The sequence below is a fragment of the Platalea leucorodia genome, assembly GCF_965183815.1.
Source record: "Platalea leucorodia genome assembly, chromosome: Z".
In the NCBI taxonomy this organism is placed as follows: Eukaryota; Metazoa; Chordata; class Aves; order Pelecaniformes; family Threskiornithidae; genus Platalea; species Platalea leucorodia.
The window spans coordinates 64299635-64316668 of record NC_138858.1 but is presented as its reverse complement, the minus strand read 5'-3'; the positions used below and the strand labels follow the sequence as shown (position 1 = coordinate 64316668).

General features: G+C 36.0%; 1 protein-coding gene across 5 annotated transcripts in view; it reads right to left on the bottom strand.

Moving 5' to 3' along the window:
* WDR36 (WD repeat domain 36) overlaps positions 1-17034 on the bottom strand; it is a 41585-nt gene that overhangs the window by 9284 nt on the left and 15267 nt on the right. For 4 of the 5 annotated variants that reach the window (XM_082336761.1, XM_082336762.1, XM_082336763.1 and 1 more), the window contains 11 exons: positions 16099-16253; positions 14840-14954; positions 13398-13563; positions 13008-13116; positions 12145-12224; positions 8213-8320; positions 6916-7013; positions 5254-5396; positions 4477-4593; positions 4153-4234; positions 1672-1859 (listed from right to left, as the gene is read on the bottom strand). In XM_082336761.1, the coding sequence (XP_082192887.1) occupies positions 1672-1859; positions 4153-4234; positions 4477-4593; positions 5254-5396; positions 6916-7013; positions 8213-8320; positions 12145-12224; positions 13008-13116; positions 13398-13563; positions 14840-14954; positions 16099-16253 (1361 nt within the window). Of the gene's footprint in view, positions 1-1671; positions 1860-4152; positions 4235-4476; positions 4609-5253; positions 5397-6915; positions 7014-8212; positions 8321-12144; positions 12225-13007; positions 13117-13397; positions 13564-14839; positions 14955-16098; positions 16254-17034 lie in introns of those variants that run through there. The other variant, XM_082336765.1, reaches the window with a different exon arrangement.

The following is a 17034-nucleotide window of genomic DNA, read 5'->3' as shown; positions in this document are numbered from 1 at the left end:
GGAATGTCCCAAGTAAAGGAAGGACACTTTTCCTTCAATTAATTACTTCCATTTAATGCTGCCTCCCTTTTGCTAGTCTATTACAAGCCATTTTACTCCTACATATGTATTAAATGGGATAAGGCAGCAAAATGCCTTGAATATGTTATTGCTTTACTAGATCTGCTGCTGCTGCTGAATCTATCCTAATCACACACTTCTTTAGAGGGTAACTTTTTCCTCTTTCCAACCTGCATCAGAAATTCCTCTTTAGGCTAGAAAGTCTAAAAGGATGCCCTGAGGTCAATTGGGATTATTATTTTAATTATCCATGTTGCATAAAGCAAGAAGAATGATGTCAGCATGCTCTATTGATACAGGGAGATGATGTCTATCTGTGTAATAAACAGTAGCCTTGGTAAAGCATAAAGCAAATAAACCTCTCAATCCTGTAGAGAGGCAACACATTATTAACACTTAATACATGGAATAGTTGTATTTTCCTGGCTCCAACTTAAACCTAGGAGTCTTGCTAAGCTCAGAGCTGTTTTACTGGGAACCTACAACAAAAGATATTGGTGTTCATGTGTCACAGGGTGAGTTTATATTATTCTACTCCAGTTCAGATCAGGAGTACATTTCTGAAGCAAATTACCTACCTGTCCCTATTCTAACCCGCAAGAACCACATTTCTTTTGTATGAAACTAAACAGAAAGATGAACTCTAACGTTTAAGATTGCAACTATTAATCACATCCAGTCCATGGGACCAGACTAAAAACAAATAGACATGATAAAAAGCCACTGGTGAATGAGTATCAAGACCTCAACCCCAAGTGTTTCACTCTACAGACCTACTCCTATTCGTCTGCACTAGCTGTTCTTGTGGAAGCTGCCGCACACATTCTGTTTAACCCCAACAAAAGGAAAAGAGCAAGTATATTTATCCAGCATTACACTCTATCTTTAAAAGCAACCCCTGTAATATTGCTATTAAGAAGTATTCAGTTAGACAGTATTACCTATGTCTGAATGTTTATAATAACTTTTTCCTAGTAAACTGTAATTAATTGCTTTCCCGTAGTTTCACAAATCAGAATATCTTGACATGGTGAGCATTTGTACATCAGAAGAGTTTGAATCTTCTGCAGAACCACCTTCTCTCTAAGAGAAACTGCTACTGTATTTTATCACAATAACTTTCTAACTTCCACACACCTAGGAATAATTTCATTAGCTCTGTGATGCTTAACAGGTAACAGAAGAAAGACAGCCCGCTGACATGAAAAGTAAAAGTCAGGCTTGCAATGTCTAGTAATAAATCCAACAAAAGGCTTATTTTACTTCCCCAAACATTGTTCATTGGATTTTTTTCTTAAGACATAGCATATCTTAGCAATTAACAATCATTAAGCAGTTAGGTGTGTTACAAAAAATAAAAACAATCCTAAATAATGAATACTAGAATAAAACCTGTCTAGCATGGTCCTCTTCGCAGTATCTGTTTTTCGCAAGTTATTCTTGACTGTGACCAGATGAGTTGTCAAATTATCCAATACATTCAGTTAGTCATTTTAAAACCATCCCCAACAAAAATCACTTAATTCTTTCGAGCAGACGATTTACATCCTTTTACCGGACACCCATCATTTTAAACAGGACTAACATAAAACTTTATAAGAAAATTGTTACCTTTAAAAATAGTGCAAGGTATGCCTGAGCAAGTTCAAAGTTGTACTTCTTGTTCAGCATCATCCCAATCATTCTCAAAAAGCTTAGCATCACCTCCGCTGAGCCACCACCTTCAGGGGCCAAACTCCTTAGTTCTATCTCAATATTAGATGGTCCCAAGCTTTTCAGTAAGTTAAGTGGAGCCTTATCTGTGTTAAAGCATCGAGGGATACATTATCAGTTAACATTTGCAGAAAAGAATCTTACAAATCCTTCATGTGGACAGGCTTATTCCAAAATTCTTAAGCAGAGGCTGTATTTTTCAAGTTTCTACTGTTTCCTTACTTTTTTGTTTTCCACAAAATGCCATCCTGCCTTGAATTTACTGTCCCGTCACATACTACAGAGAAGTACATCTCTAATAACACAGTTGCATTTTATTTGTAAATTCACCTTAAAAAATACAAGTAACATCTTTGTATCACTTTTTTCCCATTTCTGTCTTTCAAGCTGAACAAAATTTCTTATTAACCATATAACATTGTCATATTACACCTCTTGGCAAAAAGAATGTATATACTCAGGACTTCAGGCTGTTACTGCAAATATATCCTAGAAGAGATAGGGTACTACTTTTACTAGGAATCTTCACAGTGTTTAATCTTATTGACATCAAGCTAAGTCAAGGATCATCTGGTGTATCTAAGGTAATTATTAATTTTGTTAAGTGAATTCCTCCTGCTTTTCCTGGGACTGCGGGGGTGGTGGGGCGGGGGAAATCTTTTCCCTGGTAGAAATACATGCAATCTACAAACCCTTTCCTCCTCTTCATAAATGTTCTTCCTCAGGATTTCTACAATCCTACCTAATCTTTGAGAATTCAATCCATTTGCTTTAAAAATGCAGATATAAAAATATCTATGGTTGCAAACACAGCTGTTGGTAAAAACATTTTTAAAAATGTCTTCCAATTAATATTTCTTTTGCTAAGAAGAGCAATTTCTTATACTTTTATATCATGGTAACTAATAGTATCAGGCATTGGCTAATATTCCTTAAGTAGTATAAATCTGTTTCCATCTGTATTTGATTCCTATGAAAATCATTACTTAGTTTTAAATGTAATTGCAATATTAACAATACTAACAGATGCATTAACTCATTTTTGTGCTGTGACATTAAAAAAAATAAGCATGGAACATGCTGTGAAGTTGGTACACATGCAATATGGAAAAGGTGCCCAGCTCAATCTATGTTCCATAGTTCTGATCTGAGCTATGAAACCCTGTCTCCATTTCAATGGCAAGCCAGGATGGCTTCTAGTATAATACTGTTTATTTGCATAGCCTAGGTACCTTTACAAGAGATGCTTGTAAAGTAGCAACTGCAGAGCCATGTTAGACACCAGCAGCTTCCCGAGTCAGCATCAACAGGCTCTCTGGATTGGAATTACAGCACAGACCCTGGAGTGCACCCGCCTTGGAGCAGAGAGGTGGCCTGAGGGAGGCCCATGGGACCACTACTGCAATGCATCATGGAGTGCACTTGCTCCCTGGTACTGGCAGCCTCTAGGTGCTTGGTTAGGTTTTTAAATATTCACCTGATGTTTCATTCTTCACTGAGCAGCTCTGAAGCAGCTTAATAGAATACTATCAATTGAAATACTAAAAACACAGCATAAAAACACACCTTGTTTGTGATAGATAATGAAGTTCTGCACACAGACTGTTTTAAGTGCAGTTGAGTAAGCTGGTCATCTCAAAAGAGTTTAAGAAGAGGTAGAAAAATTCCCAGCAGAACTGCCTTGTGGACAAGCTACCAGTGACTGTCCATTTACATTTCCAAACCAGCTATATTAGCAATCATTTCCAAAAAATCTAAATTTCAGTGCTCCTGTAGCAGCACAAGTTAAACAGGAAAAACAGCAGGTGCATTCCACAGGCAATTTAAGTGACTGAATTTCAAAATTAATTGAATGTTAAATGAAATCCAACAGCTTTTTTTTTTTATATCAATTATTTCTTCCTAAGCTTTAAATTATAAAGCAATCAATTAAAGCTCTAAGTTTGCTGAATGTCTACTGAAGTAGCCCTTCAAAACAGAACTTGCTAGACAAATTATGTTTTTCATGTTTCAGTGAATCACCAGACTATTCCTTACCAGATCATTCCCTTCCTTTCTTACCCTACAAATAATACATAGCACCTTTTCTGGGTGAGATCATCACAATCTCAAAAAAAGTCTAACAATCTTCGGAACGTTACCTTCTTTCTCTAGATGGGTTTTAGCTAGAACTGAGCTTCGTGCTGCATGCAAGCTGGAGTACCAATGGATCTTTGATCTAGATTGGCCATCTATGTTATTAGCTTTATACATAACAGGTCACTCTCTTTGCCTTTGCTACTGTACTATGCATATTTTTTTTCCTCGTCATTAGAAATCAAACGTATATCAAAATATTATTAGTATCTACATTTTTAGTGAAATGTCTTGTTAACTTACATTCATTAGTGCTCAGGGCTTCTTCAAGATGAATGTAGAAATCAGATTTCTGTGCCAGTACTCCAAGGTTTACTACCTTCGACTTGACCATGAAAGTATAAAAGAGTGTACATGAATATGCAAACATATTTTTACATCTCAATTAGATTTGTCTCCTACTGACAGAATAAAAGACTTCAAGAAAGAAAGCATTAATGTAAATGTGCTAAAACTGGTACGTTAAAGTCTTTAGCAGGATTCCACTCAGCACTAAAAAGCATTGAAGATTTTATTTTAAAATATGCTAGATAAACACTATTATATTATATTGATTCTTGGTTTTACCTGTGTATCATTTTCTTCCTCTGGAGCAATGTATCTGGGTATAAGACCAGGAACTGTTGGGATGAAGAAAGGGGCTGACTTGGGAACTTTTGGTGGCTCTCTCGGTTTATTTTTTTTCTGTTAATTAGATATCTGAATTAGAATCATCATCATAGTAAGAACATGCAGGAATTTTTCTTTATCAAGAGTTTTACTTTTAAAATACTGTGAAAATTGTAAGGACAAACTGAAAAGTAAATACATTGGTAAGATGTTTTACCACTAAATATGAAGCTACTACTTAGAAGAAAATCTGTTGCCCCTCTCCCAAATCCCAGAAATTGTGAAAAGCACCATATAGTCTTCTACTGCAAAATCTTGAAAAATAACTGAAAAGTGGGATCAAATTTTCTGATTAGGTAAATGCAGCTCATAGAACAAGGGCAAATATATCTGGCTGTATACTACTATTTTTTGCACATTCCCTCTTTTTCTGGTTATGGGAATGCCCGACAGTGATTTGGAGGCATAACCTAGAGCACCTTTACAGGCACTCTTTAGCTGCATTGACATGGAAACACCTACCTTCAGACAGCTATTTTGCATGTTGCAGAAACAGTAATGGCAAAAGTTATGAAACAGTTCCTCCTTTGCAAGATTTTTTGAGCATCCAAGAGAATGGTTAAGACAACCGTCTGTTTTACATCACAGGACAAATAGCCCTTATTTTACCTCCTTCTTAAAAAATATAATCTAAATACTAGAGTAGATAAGCAATGGTGTGCCTAATATCATTACCTTGATAACATCAAGATTGAGGAGATTCTTCCACCTTGATTCTGGTAATGAGGAAAGGGTCACCAGCTGCTCTCCCAATTGCTCAGGTGAGACATATTCTATCATTTCATCACATGTTTCTTCATCTTCTGCCACATCCACATCTTTCAAGAACAGATACCTCTTATGAACATACATACTTCACATTTATTTTTTTAAAAATCAAAACAACATGATTATTTCTTTTGCAATTTTTGAAAAACACATGCATAAAAGCTATATATATGGGTGCTAGCATAACATATAGCTGAAAAGCTACAGAAACAATCTGTATTAACCCTGTGAAATATTAAGTTTAAATTGCAAACAATTATAACTAGAATGCAGAATTGGATAAACAAGATTTTAAAAGACTAACAGGATTTATTCACTTTGGCTGAAATGATATAAAAGCAATTTCTCAAAGTCCTAAAGGAAGAACAATGGATTACTTTTAAAATATTGTTAACTGTTTTAAAATATATACACAGCAATTTTAGTTCTGATTTACAAATCTGCAAACTCTTTGCATTTAAATACGCACAATATTCACAACTTGTTCATAGGTATGACTGAAGTGGCACATAAAAATGAAGAAAATCTCAACATTAAAGCACAACATCACACAACAAAAGATACGCAGTCTGTCTTTAGGTTTTCTCTAGACTTCCTATGTGGTCTTGACCAAACACCTCTACTGTCTCTTCCTTTTTGCAAAATATTACAAGGCTGAAACCATGAATGTGATAGAAAAGCCTTAAACAACAAAGAAATGTAAATCATTAAAAGCTCTGAGTATCTCAACAGGAACTTTACATTTGCTGAAGACAGAAAGTGAACTAAAGCGTTCAGCCAGAATCAGTTTATAGGATTAAAACATTCAAAGTTTTGGGATGAAATCCTGCCTCCCTAATTTAAGTATCTAAAATAAGTATGTGCTTAATAAAGCAGTCATCATCAAGTATGTTCCTGGCTCTTTTATGCGGTCAATAGCTAGGTATGTTTCTCCTCCAGACAGAGATCTAAATGTAGGCACCACTGAACTTGGGCAGACAAGATCTCCATCTAGGGGCCTTCAGAAGCACAACCATTTCTATTATTAAATGTATCAAAACCGCAATTTAGGCCTTTCTTTCACTGGCAATCTAGCACAGGTACATGGCAGGTCAGCTGAACCCAATTCTCCTGCCAACAAGACAATATACAGCAGTGAAACTACCATGGCATACAAGCAGACAATAAAGTTGAAGGGAAGTGGAACAAGGAACAATCCCCTTCCCACTGCCAAACAGTAAAATTAATTTCAAACTGGCCTCACATATGTCAAAACAGAAGATATTTACACAAGTCTGGGATTACAGAAAGCCAGCAAACAGCACATATGTTTTTATTACCTACAAAATCTCCTTGAAGATGTGGAGATCATCCCAATGTAATTCTTTATGTCTGAACATAGAAACATGACTAGATTTTAGTAAATAATATCAGCATATGAGTAAGTATGCCAAAAATGGTAGACACAATAGGAACAGTTCAGACAAAGAATGTTACGACACAGTAAGTTTTCACTGAGGAAGCAAACCATCTTCTATTTGAAATAGAATACCAAACTGAAAATAAAATACTCTTTCACCTGAAGATTACCTTGCACAGGGCAGGTGCTAGGACGTGTCACCAGAGAAGGTTCATAATCTGCCGGCAGTGGCCGTAAAGAGACAAGCGAATACAGAGAACGGTTGGACCTGAAAAATAAAGACAGGCATTTTAAAAACAATTTTCAGGTTGAGTGGCAACAAGTATTTTAGACATAATTTTTACTGCAGTCTAATACTACTGCACTATGGCAATTCACCAGGTTCTATTCAAGATTAGTTTTCCTCATCTACCAGATAAACAAGAAATGAAACGTAGCAATATACATCATCTAAAAGTCTGAAACATAAAACTTACGCTGAAGTATTATTGCCAAGAACATTTCATACACATGGCGTTATGAAGTATGATTACTTCAATCATTGCCAGTTACTGCATTTACTTGAAATTGCAAAATTGCCTATCTAAAAAGCTTGCTTTGTACTTAATATGTACAATACATTATGCAGATATAAATGATTCATCCTGCTTTCACAGAATTTCAGAGTAGTACTCTTAGCAAACATTCTTGAGGTTTGGAACATGCACACAAGTCATTCTGGCAAATGATTTTTTCTATCAACATAAACCAGGGCTAGGTAAAAACATTTGTCATTATTCACAATGAAGCACTTTTATCTAAGCATGGAAAGGTCTAACAATTGAACACCCCTCAGGCAAAACGACAGGCAACAAATGTAACCTGAAAGATCTATTTACCAATCAAATGAAAAAAAAAACCAAACCAAACCAAACCAAACAACAAACCACTTAAAAGGTGTGTTACTTCAGTACTGGACCTAACCAGTTATTTGCTTTCAAGCCATATCAGGAGGAAATTGAACTAAAACACATTTTACTTCTGTGCTGATCTATCATTAACAAACAGAAATAATCGCCAACTTCCAAATTCTACTCAGAAGTCTCAGACAGCATTGTATACCAGGACAAGAAGAAAAGCCCTTCAGAAAGTAACACTATATGAGCACTGACATTTCAAAAAGGGTAAAAGAAACCAGCAGAGTTAAAGAAAAACTTTAGGAATGGTGCAACAGGACTTCTTTAGAGTAAGAAAGAAACATTTAGAAAAAAGAGATAATTTAACTATCAGAGTAAGTATCTTAACGACAAGTGATTTCAAGATTTATCAATCACAACAATAGAGAATACCTGTCTTAATTAGAACCAGAGAAGACAAAACCTTGGAAACGATACTTTGCAGAACAATTCTCTATTTGCGATAAAGGTGATTAAAAGAATTCTTCCCCATCTGAAATTCTGTGTAGAAATAGATATATTACATACTCACCACAAATGAATTCCGAGATCATCCACATGTGTTGAAGCTAGAAAATCTCCTGTAGGAGACATAGTAAGGCTCACAGCTGCCGAGTCTACCAAAAAACAATCTATGAGGCTAAGGAAAGAAAACACAACAGACAAATTCTCAGCAAGATGAACTTGTTTATCTAAGCATATCTTAATTACACCACAAATATGACTGTATGCAAGCAGGAAACTGGAAGTATGTATACAAACCAGCATATTAGAAGTATTCAAATATGACATATAAACTTAGCAAATGAATGGCACTGTGCAATAAACCACTAACCTCTCTAAAATTCTCTAAAATCAGTTAAAGCTGGTACATTTATGTTACCTCCTTGGACATCCACATTCTGTGGAAAATATGATGACCCATCCATCCACATTCAACTCCTTATGCCTAACACTAACCTTTTTAGTGGCCATAAATTCCGTACTTCCAATCAGCCCCAGGCTGCTCTGACCTCATCTTTTAATGCTCTGCCGTTAACCCTCAATTCCTTCTCTCAAGATACTTCATATACACCTGATTAACACTAGGACCCAATGTTCCTAAAGTAACGAATTAACTGTACACTGAAAAATTTTATTATCTGCAACAGTTTGTTTTGACATTACAGCCTGATATACCATTCCTTTCACTATTGCAGAAAACTGAAAAAACACCACATAAAAAGAAAGTTAAAATATTCAGTAGTATGTGACTATTTTAACAACAAGCCACTTGAGTTCTGGATGATGCCACAAGTCCTGGATGATGCACACCCTAGTAGACTTCCACTCAAGCCCAGGTTCATAGCACTGCTTGTCACTTGTTGAGGTATAAGTATCAGTTACTTCAAATTTTAAGAAGCAGTTGAGTTTGACAACTAGTTCATTGAGAGAAACAAAAAGAACAAATGGAGAGCTTGAATACTTTGTTCTTGTTTACAGACCAAAATCAAAAGCAAAGTGAGAAGTGATGAGATCAGCTAGTTCTACAACCCCATTCTGATCACTAACCATAGAAAAAATATTGATGTAACACAGCAGTTTAAAATGCAAAATCTTGTGGGCGCATTTTTTCTTAGGTATTGAGCACTCCTGGGATGGTTTGACAAACTATGTTAAAAATAAATGCCATTTTTTTCCCCTGAATGGAATGTTTTATTTCTTCTGCATGCTATTAGACACAAGTTACAAGTAAAAAGTAATCAGGCAACAGCCATATCATTCATCACTTTCAACATAAACTGTATAAACACTAAACCCATAAATGCCAGAACATGTATAAGTTACACTGCTACATTTTGTACACACTGCACAATGGCTAGAAAATTTACCATACTGTTTTTAGTTTCAAATCCATCAATATTTATGAGTAACTGAGAAATACTGTTCAATAAAGCAACCATAAGGAACAACTGCAAAACAAAGATAACATTAAATTAAGTTTTTCCACTTACAGAATTTAAATGATTAAAATTACAGACTTGGGGGGGGGGGGGGGGGGGAGGCAGAAATCAATCTACTATAGGACAATGAGAGACATGCTTGTAATTTTTACACAAAACGTACAGTAATCACTAAATGAATCCTGCCTGGGGGCTGAAGGCATTTACCTTTACATTTCCTGCCTAACCGCAAAAGTCAGACAATGGAAAGTATAAAATTGTTGAGCTCACAATATCAACACGCTTCTTACACCACTCTGTCTCAACTACTCATCCGAACTATACAGTCAGCTTGTACCTTCAATTCCTTAATTTGTCTACGCAAGCTGTACTGCAGGAAAAAAAAAAAATTGCATAATGCCAAGGTTCCTGCTTGTAACTTTCTCTGCAGAAATGGGTAATTTTTTTCCCAATTCTCAAAAAGCCCTACATGAAAAACATGCACTAAGTATACTTACGTTACGTAAGGACCATTAAGCAGCACTCCCAAGTTAAAAGAGATGTTCAGTAAGTAAATGATATGACATCTATTAAAGTCAGTTGGTATTTTCTGTAACATAAGACTTAGTCATCTAAAAACATGTTTTCCATCCTTTTGTAAGGACAGTATCACAGCTGAGTCTTTAGAATACACAGTTTATAATTTGGTTGTTCTATTTATGAACAAATATACTACAGCAGAAGTAAATTGAGCATCTGGCTTTTTATTAAAAGCCGTTCTTTCTTTTCAATACACTCCTCTGCCTATAGTTATGGGAAAACCTTTCCTTTAAATTCCGGAAGAACAATTTAACCTAATTACTTTCAAAAACAGGGTTTGTCATGTACCTGCCTAGATTTCAGCTTGACCAGAACTTCTTGCAGTTACTTAGAGAGAAGAGACAAAATATTCACTTACGTGTTACATGCAAACAAGATCTACTGTTAGATTACTTTTAAAAAACAGTATGAATGGATTATTACTGCAAAGTATTATGTTATTAAAGAAATGAAAGACACAAGTAACATTTCTGAAGATCTATAATTAATGCTGCAATTTTTTGTCAGCATATAATTTTGAAAGGGAAAGAGGGTTTGAAAGAGGAAGTCCAAATACAGTGTTAAGTTCCCTCTCATTCATACTGGATGGAAGACAGTTACTGTCCATCCTGTCCCATTTTAGAGTAGTGTCATTCATCATGTAAGAATAGGTCAACTGTTTGTTGAGATTCAACACACTTTTCGTAGTAAAATGAAAACTTTTACAGTATACAAAATTATTTACCAAACCACCTCAACAAAAGTAACCAATCCGAATGAAACCATTCAGTCCCAGGTACGACCAGAACTGCACACTGCATAGCACTACTTTAAATTACTAAAAATCTATCTGATGTACTGTTAAAAGAATGCACTGGCACAACTCAAAGTTACTTTCCGGTCTGTTTTCTTCTGGGCTCCTGAACTTCTTGTATGTACTTGTGTACTTCTTGGTCAAATTTCATTCTGGGATAAGACTACTCCCAGTGGACCATAAAAAGAGTATTTTTGGCAGTTGCAGGCATGCACAAATGAAAAATAGAACTGAAGTAAAGCCTTATTGTGTTGCTAAAATGAATGTAAGTGAGAACAGGCTTCCATTTACAATACCAACTGGAGTACTGCATCCAACTCTAGGGCCCTCAGCACAAGATGGACATGAAGTTAGAGCAGGTCCAGGAGAATGATCAGGGAGCTAGAATACATTTCCTATGAAGAAAGGCTGAGACTTGGGGTTGTCCACTCCTGAGAACAGAAGGCTCTGGAGAGACTCTTGTGGCCTTTCAATACTTAGAGGGCACTTATAAGAAAGACTGAGAGAGACTTTTTAACAGGGCCTGTACTGACAGGACAAGGCGCAAGGGTTTTGAACTGAATGCAGGTAGGTTTAGACTGGATAAAAGGAAGAAATTTTTTATGATGAGGGTGGTGAGACCCTGGAACAGGTTGCCAAGAGAAGCTGTGGATGGCCCCTCACTGGAATTGTTCAAGGTAAGGTTAGACGGGTCTTTGAGCAACCTGATCTAGTGAAAGATGTCCCTGTCCACGGCAGGGGGTTGGACTAGATGTTTGAAGGCCACTTCTAACTCAAACCATTCTATGACTCTATGAATACTTCAGCATATCACAAAGCAATTCACCTTAAGCGATCTCTTGCCACTTAGACTATAGTGCTGCTTCTGGACAAAGAACAAAGTCACACTTATTCACACTACATGAAAACTCCAGGTGTCATCATTAGATCTTCAGGACATTGTTATTCTGTATACCCAGAAAAAGGCACATATTGCTAGCATCACGCACAACTACAATACTGGTTACTGAGTTGCTACACCATGTGCAATTTTGAATATCACATAGTACAGGTTGGTGACAGATAATCAAGCCAGAAGGCTTTTTACCACTTAACAAACAGAAAGGGGATTATAATAAATTTCTGCTATATGTTTCTCAACTGACTCACCATCCAGAAGGAAGGTCCCAAGTCTTAATGGTACAGTCCATGGATGAAGTTATTAGCCAACGACCATCAGGACTGAAAGTCTAAAATAAAATAGTCAATTCAATTACACAACTACAAGTCAGTCCCTACAGGAGGTCCAGTTTTACACAGTTCAAGATTAGATTGTTCCCTAACACCAGGATGAAATGGTCTGGCCATAAAACAAAACTGACACCACCTTAATGAAAGCAAAAAAGGACAAAAATGGAAGCTATTTCAGAACAGGTTTAAAAATATTACACAGGATACATCTACCTATTAGTAAAAGTACGTTAGTCGGCACTTTCACATTAATGATGAAAAACACTGAGCATAAAACTGAAGAAATCAAATAAATACTTCCTTACTAGCACTTAGAGTTAAATCAGAAGCTAAAAACTATTTCAATGAACACTACAAAGCACTATTACACAAGATGTAAAATAAGGAATTACCAGTGTGTTGCATAATCTCAGATCTGTTTACACCTTTTATTTACCTGGCTCATCTTTTCTGTATATACAGTTACGATCATTGCACAATTTTGCTCCTCAACATGGTTTTCACTATTCCTAATGCTTTATTTTGTAAAACCCAAAATTAGCTTGTTGCAAAGTTATAGTAAAATCCCAAAGCACAGTAAAAATACATGGCCATTTGAACACTATACATTTTAACTTGAAAATTAACACGGCCAAAACTGCTGTAGAGCTGAACTATAACTTTACTATTCACAGCTGAACATAATAGTCAGTGGCTTAATATATGCAGAGAAACCCATTATCTTTAAAATTAATTAGGTATTTGTATATGCCACCTGTTACAGAAAATGAGTTAACAATTACCATGTCATTAATCCGTCCGTGGTGTCCTGAGAACGTCCTGACAATCTTCCTGGTTTCTATATCCAAAACACTAATACTGAAGTCATCAAAGGTAATTCCCAGAATACCACTGCCAAGAATCATTAGCACATGATAGTGAATACTCAAGAGACAAAAAATAAAAACAACATCATAACATTGCTCCAAAAATCTTTTATCGTCAGATAATCTCAGATAAAGTTATTACATTCTTTCAGTCTAATAAAATGTCTTGTAGTCATTTTGTCAACTAGTAGTCAGTTGTATTTCAAAGCATCAGAAATTTAAACTTTATTAGAATAGTTGGTTGTCATCCTAGACTTATGTACTACAGCAAAACAATATGCACCTGAAATAGCTTCAGTTTCTTACCTGTCTCTGTGAAGCAAAACTCCACTTGGAGAAGAAGAAAGCTCAGTGGAATAAACTAGATCTTTAGTTTTGAATTTCCAAAATTTAATTAATCCTTCACTACCAGCTGTGATTACCAGCTGGTTTAATCCATCCACTGCCACCCCTCTAATGGCCCCCTTATGTGCTGCAAATCAAGGGAAAAGAAAGTTGTATTTCAGAATTTAAACATAGCATAGAAATCAGTAGAATGTCAAACGCTATTCTGTACATCCGCCTAACTACAATAAATGAGCAGTAGGCATGTGACAAACAATTCTAAAGCCAGCTGACAAGACTGCTCGAATATTAGAAGCCTCTTTGTCAGTACAGAAACCAAATTGCTTTCAAGTAAGCACCTAGAATAGAGTTCAAAAATTGTGAGTAATTGAAGCTGAATATTAGCTTTTATTTCTGCTTTCAGTTTGGGGGCCTTTTTTGAATGTGAGATTTGAGGGACTTTGGGAATCACCTATGGAATGCCTTCAGAGGATCCGACAACTCCAGACAAAATTTACAGCTTCAGTTCTGCCACAAAGTCTGAGAGTTTTCCTAGGCTACTTTACACTGCAGTGTAAAGATACGGCATAGCTCCTCTGTTTTCAGATCAATTTTGTTTCTTAATCTATGCCTAGGGTACTGGCCAGTAACCAAACTTACAAAATTCATCCCACTGTAAACCAATAATGTTATTAAGGTTGTAACTTCATGTTTGCTACGCTAGATGGCTTTTAGAAACCCAGTAGGGTTTAAGGGTTCATCAGGACTCTTTCCTTGTTTCTGCAACAAAAAAATTCAGATCACGAGGGCCCTATTATCAACTGCAGACTTACAAAGCAACAGCAAACATACATGAGGACGCATGACATGAAATATATATGTACCCAACAATTAAAAGGAAAAGTCTGAACACTGTCACATTAAGTCCTAAGTTTGCAGCTGGGTAATTGTAAATAACAGCATATGCAAAGAACTGGACTCACTTAGGATTTCAATTTCCCATGCGTGTAAAGTATTCTTTCATTTTTAAGCAGGGAGCACAAAACAGATGGGAAAATCTATCTCAGACATAGAACCCTGTAACAAGAAGCCACGCACTGGAAACGTGATTATCTCAAAAAGAGCGGAGGCCAGAGGATCTCATTTTAGTGCTAACCATTTTGGTAACTGACAATTTTGCATTAATTAAAACCAAACATATGCTAACATCAGAGCTGTTAAAACTAGCAGGGATCCTGTCCTTTGGAGTAGGTTTCAAATTACTTCTGATTACAGCGCAAGATAGGACAGCGTAGAGTAATTAGAGAATCTGAAAAGATTCCCAGATTCAACTCAGAAGCTATGTTAAACTTCCTAGATGACAAAACACCAGGTTGTTCCTGTTCTGTTAAGAGTCAGTATTTTAAAAGTGTAGCAATTCTTACCTGTTTCTTTGCCATAACACCCTCTGTGAATGCCAGACTGCATGTTATACACATCTACCCGTCCAGTTGACAGCCCAATTACAGCAAAGTTCCCACATGAGGTAATGTCAACTGCCTTTCAAGGGGGGAAAAAAAAAAAGCACCTATGGAAATAATTCTTTAAGTGTGTATCTAACTAGCAAAGTTGTTAGAAGATATATAACATATCAGGAATACAAAATGCTAATATCTTTTTATTAGACTTCTTCAAGGAAAACTGCACAGAACAAACAACAGATTACATCTCAAAAAAGTAGAGAGAGGAGCTCTTAAAATAAGCAAATAGTCAAAAAGTAATAAATATGGCAGTGCATGCTTATGAATGATAATGAAATACTGACTTAGTGACATCCATCAGAAGTCATATCTAATAATATCAACACTGTAACCTAAATGACTAACCTATATAATCAAGACATCCACAAATTCAATCCCTAAGATAAAGTCCAAGCAAGCCGACTGCATGCCTCTTTCACTGCCCGTATTGCCAATGGCACCCCAAAATAGGTTAAGTTCACACAGAGTTTAAATAGTAAAAAACATAGAAACAATGGTCTAGATGTCTTTGGAAAGATACAGCCCAAAGAATCCAGTAGTTAAAAGAAAACTAGGTATTTACAACTGAACTGATTTTGTCTACCGCTTAACTGCTAAGCATAAGGTCAGAAAAACAATTTATCACAAGACACAGTGGTAGTATGAACACCTAGCACATCAAGTGTGCCACAGCAACTACATAAGCCTCAGTAAACATTTATATCTTTCATTGCATGTTTGACTTTCATTGTGTCCAGCTCAAGCTGTAAAGCATTTTAGAGGGAATATTCTGCCTGCTATTTGGAAATACATTTTTCCATATTGCCAGAAAAAAATATCTTCAGCAACTTGCATTCACAGAGCAAGTTTATCATCACAGGTATACAGTCAACTCTACACCACTATGACAGATTAAAGGTGAACACCAACCACCTATCTGAATCAGAAAATCTGCACTTAACCCGGACGTTTAAGGAAAAAATGCATACGCAGCATTTTTCTTAAGACCATATGCATTACGAAACAGCTAGTAGGACACACTGAGCTGGCAGAAAGCACTTATGCAAAGTAACTAAAACATGTCTAGATGGTGCTTTTTCATTCCAAATGTTGCTTCTATACAAATAGAAATCAAAATAGCATATACTGCCATGCTGAAGAAACATTATCCTAAATAAACTTACTGTTGCATATATATCAATAGGTTTGTGTTTGCTAAATTCTTCTGGCCTCAGTTTATGAGCTCCCATTGAAGTTTTCTGATAGTTCCAGGTTGTACAGGTTATATACCCTTGATGGCAGGCAACAATATTATCCCAGTCACTCTGATGTGCCACTTCTGCAATGTAACATATACTCCTTTCAGAAACAATCATTCTAAAGTCAAATAAGCTCTTCTCATATCATAAGAAAGAGTACTTTGAAATACCTTTAGGCAGAACAGTTCATATTCAGTGTTCTTGTTGGACAGTCAAAAGGCTACCATTCATAAAAAACACCTGGCAAATCATTGTGCATATGCTAGTGTAACTAAAATGCTAACAAAACCACAAGCATTTTTTGGTATGTTATGCTTCATGTCTGTATAGTTCAGTCTATGCAGTTTGAAAAGCATATTTAAACTTAAATGGTTTAAAATGCTCAATCTGTACACATTTCCAGCTGAGTCTCTTAACTGTTTCTTCAGCTGCTGAAGCAGCAGAAGCCACTAGAGTAACAACTTAAAGCAGGGTTTAAGAGCTATGCCTGCTTCACATAGCAGAAGACTTTCCTGCACTTGCAGGAAAATCGTTCCTCAAAAGCTCAGTAGCCAAACTTTGTAGTCAAATATCATATGTGGAGATCTAAATAATGAGTAAGTTCGCTTTTTTCCCCTGGAATTTATACAGTAAAAAAAATTGAGAACTTGAAATTGGGTATTTCTAGAACTTCAAAGAATAAAACAACCAGATACAAACTGGTTCACTTCACCAAAGACAATGTAGCAAAAAAGAAACAACTCTAATTAAAATATACTTAAATTAATGTTTTCTTATGTCTCCAAACACATTTAAGGTAGCTCTACTACCTTAAATCAATCAGGCAGGCCTAATATTAAAAGTCCATATATATATATATAC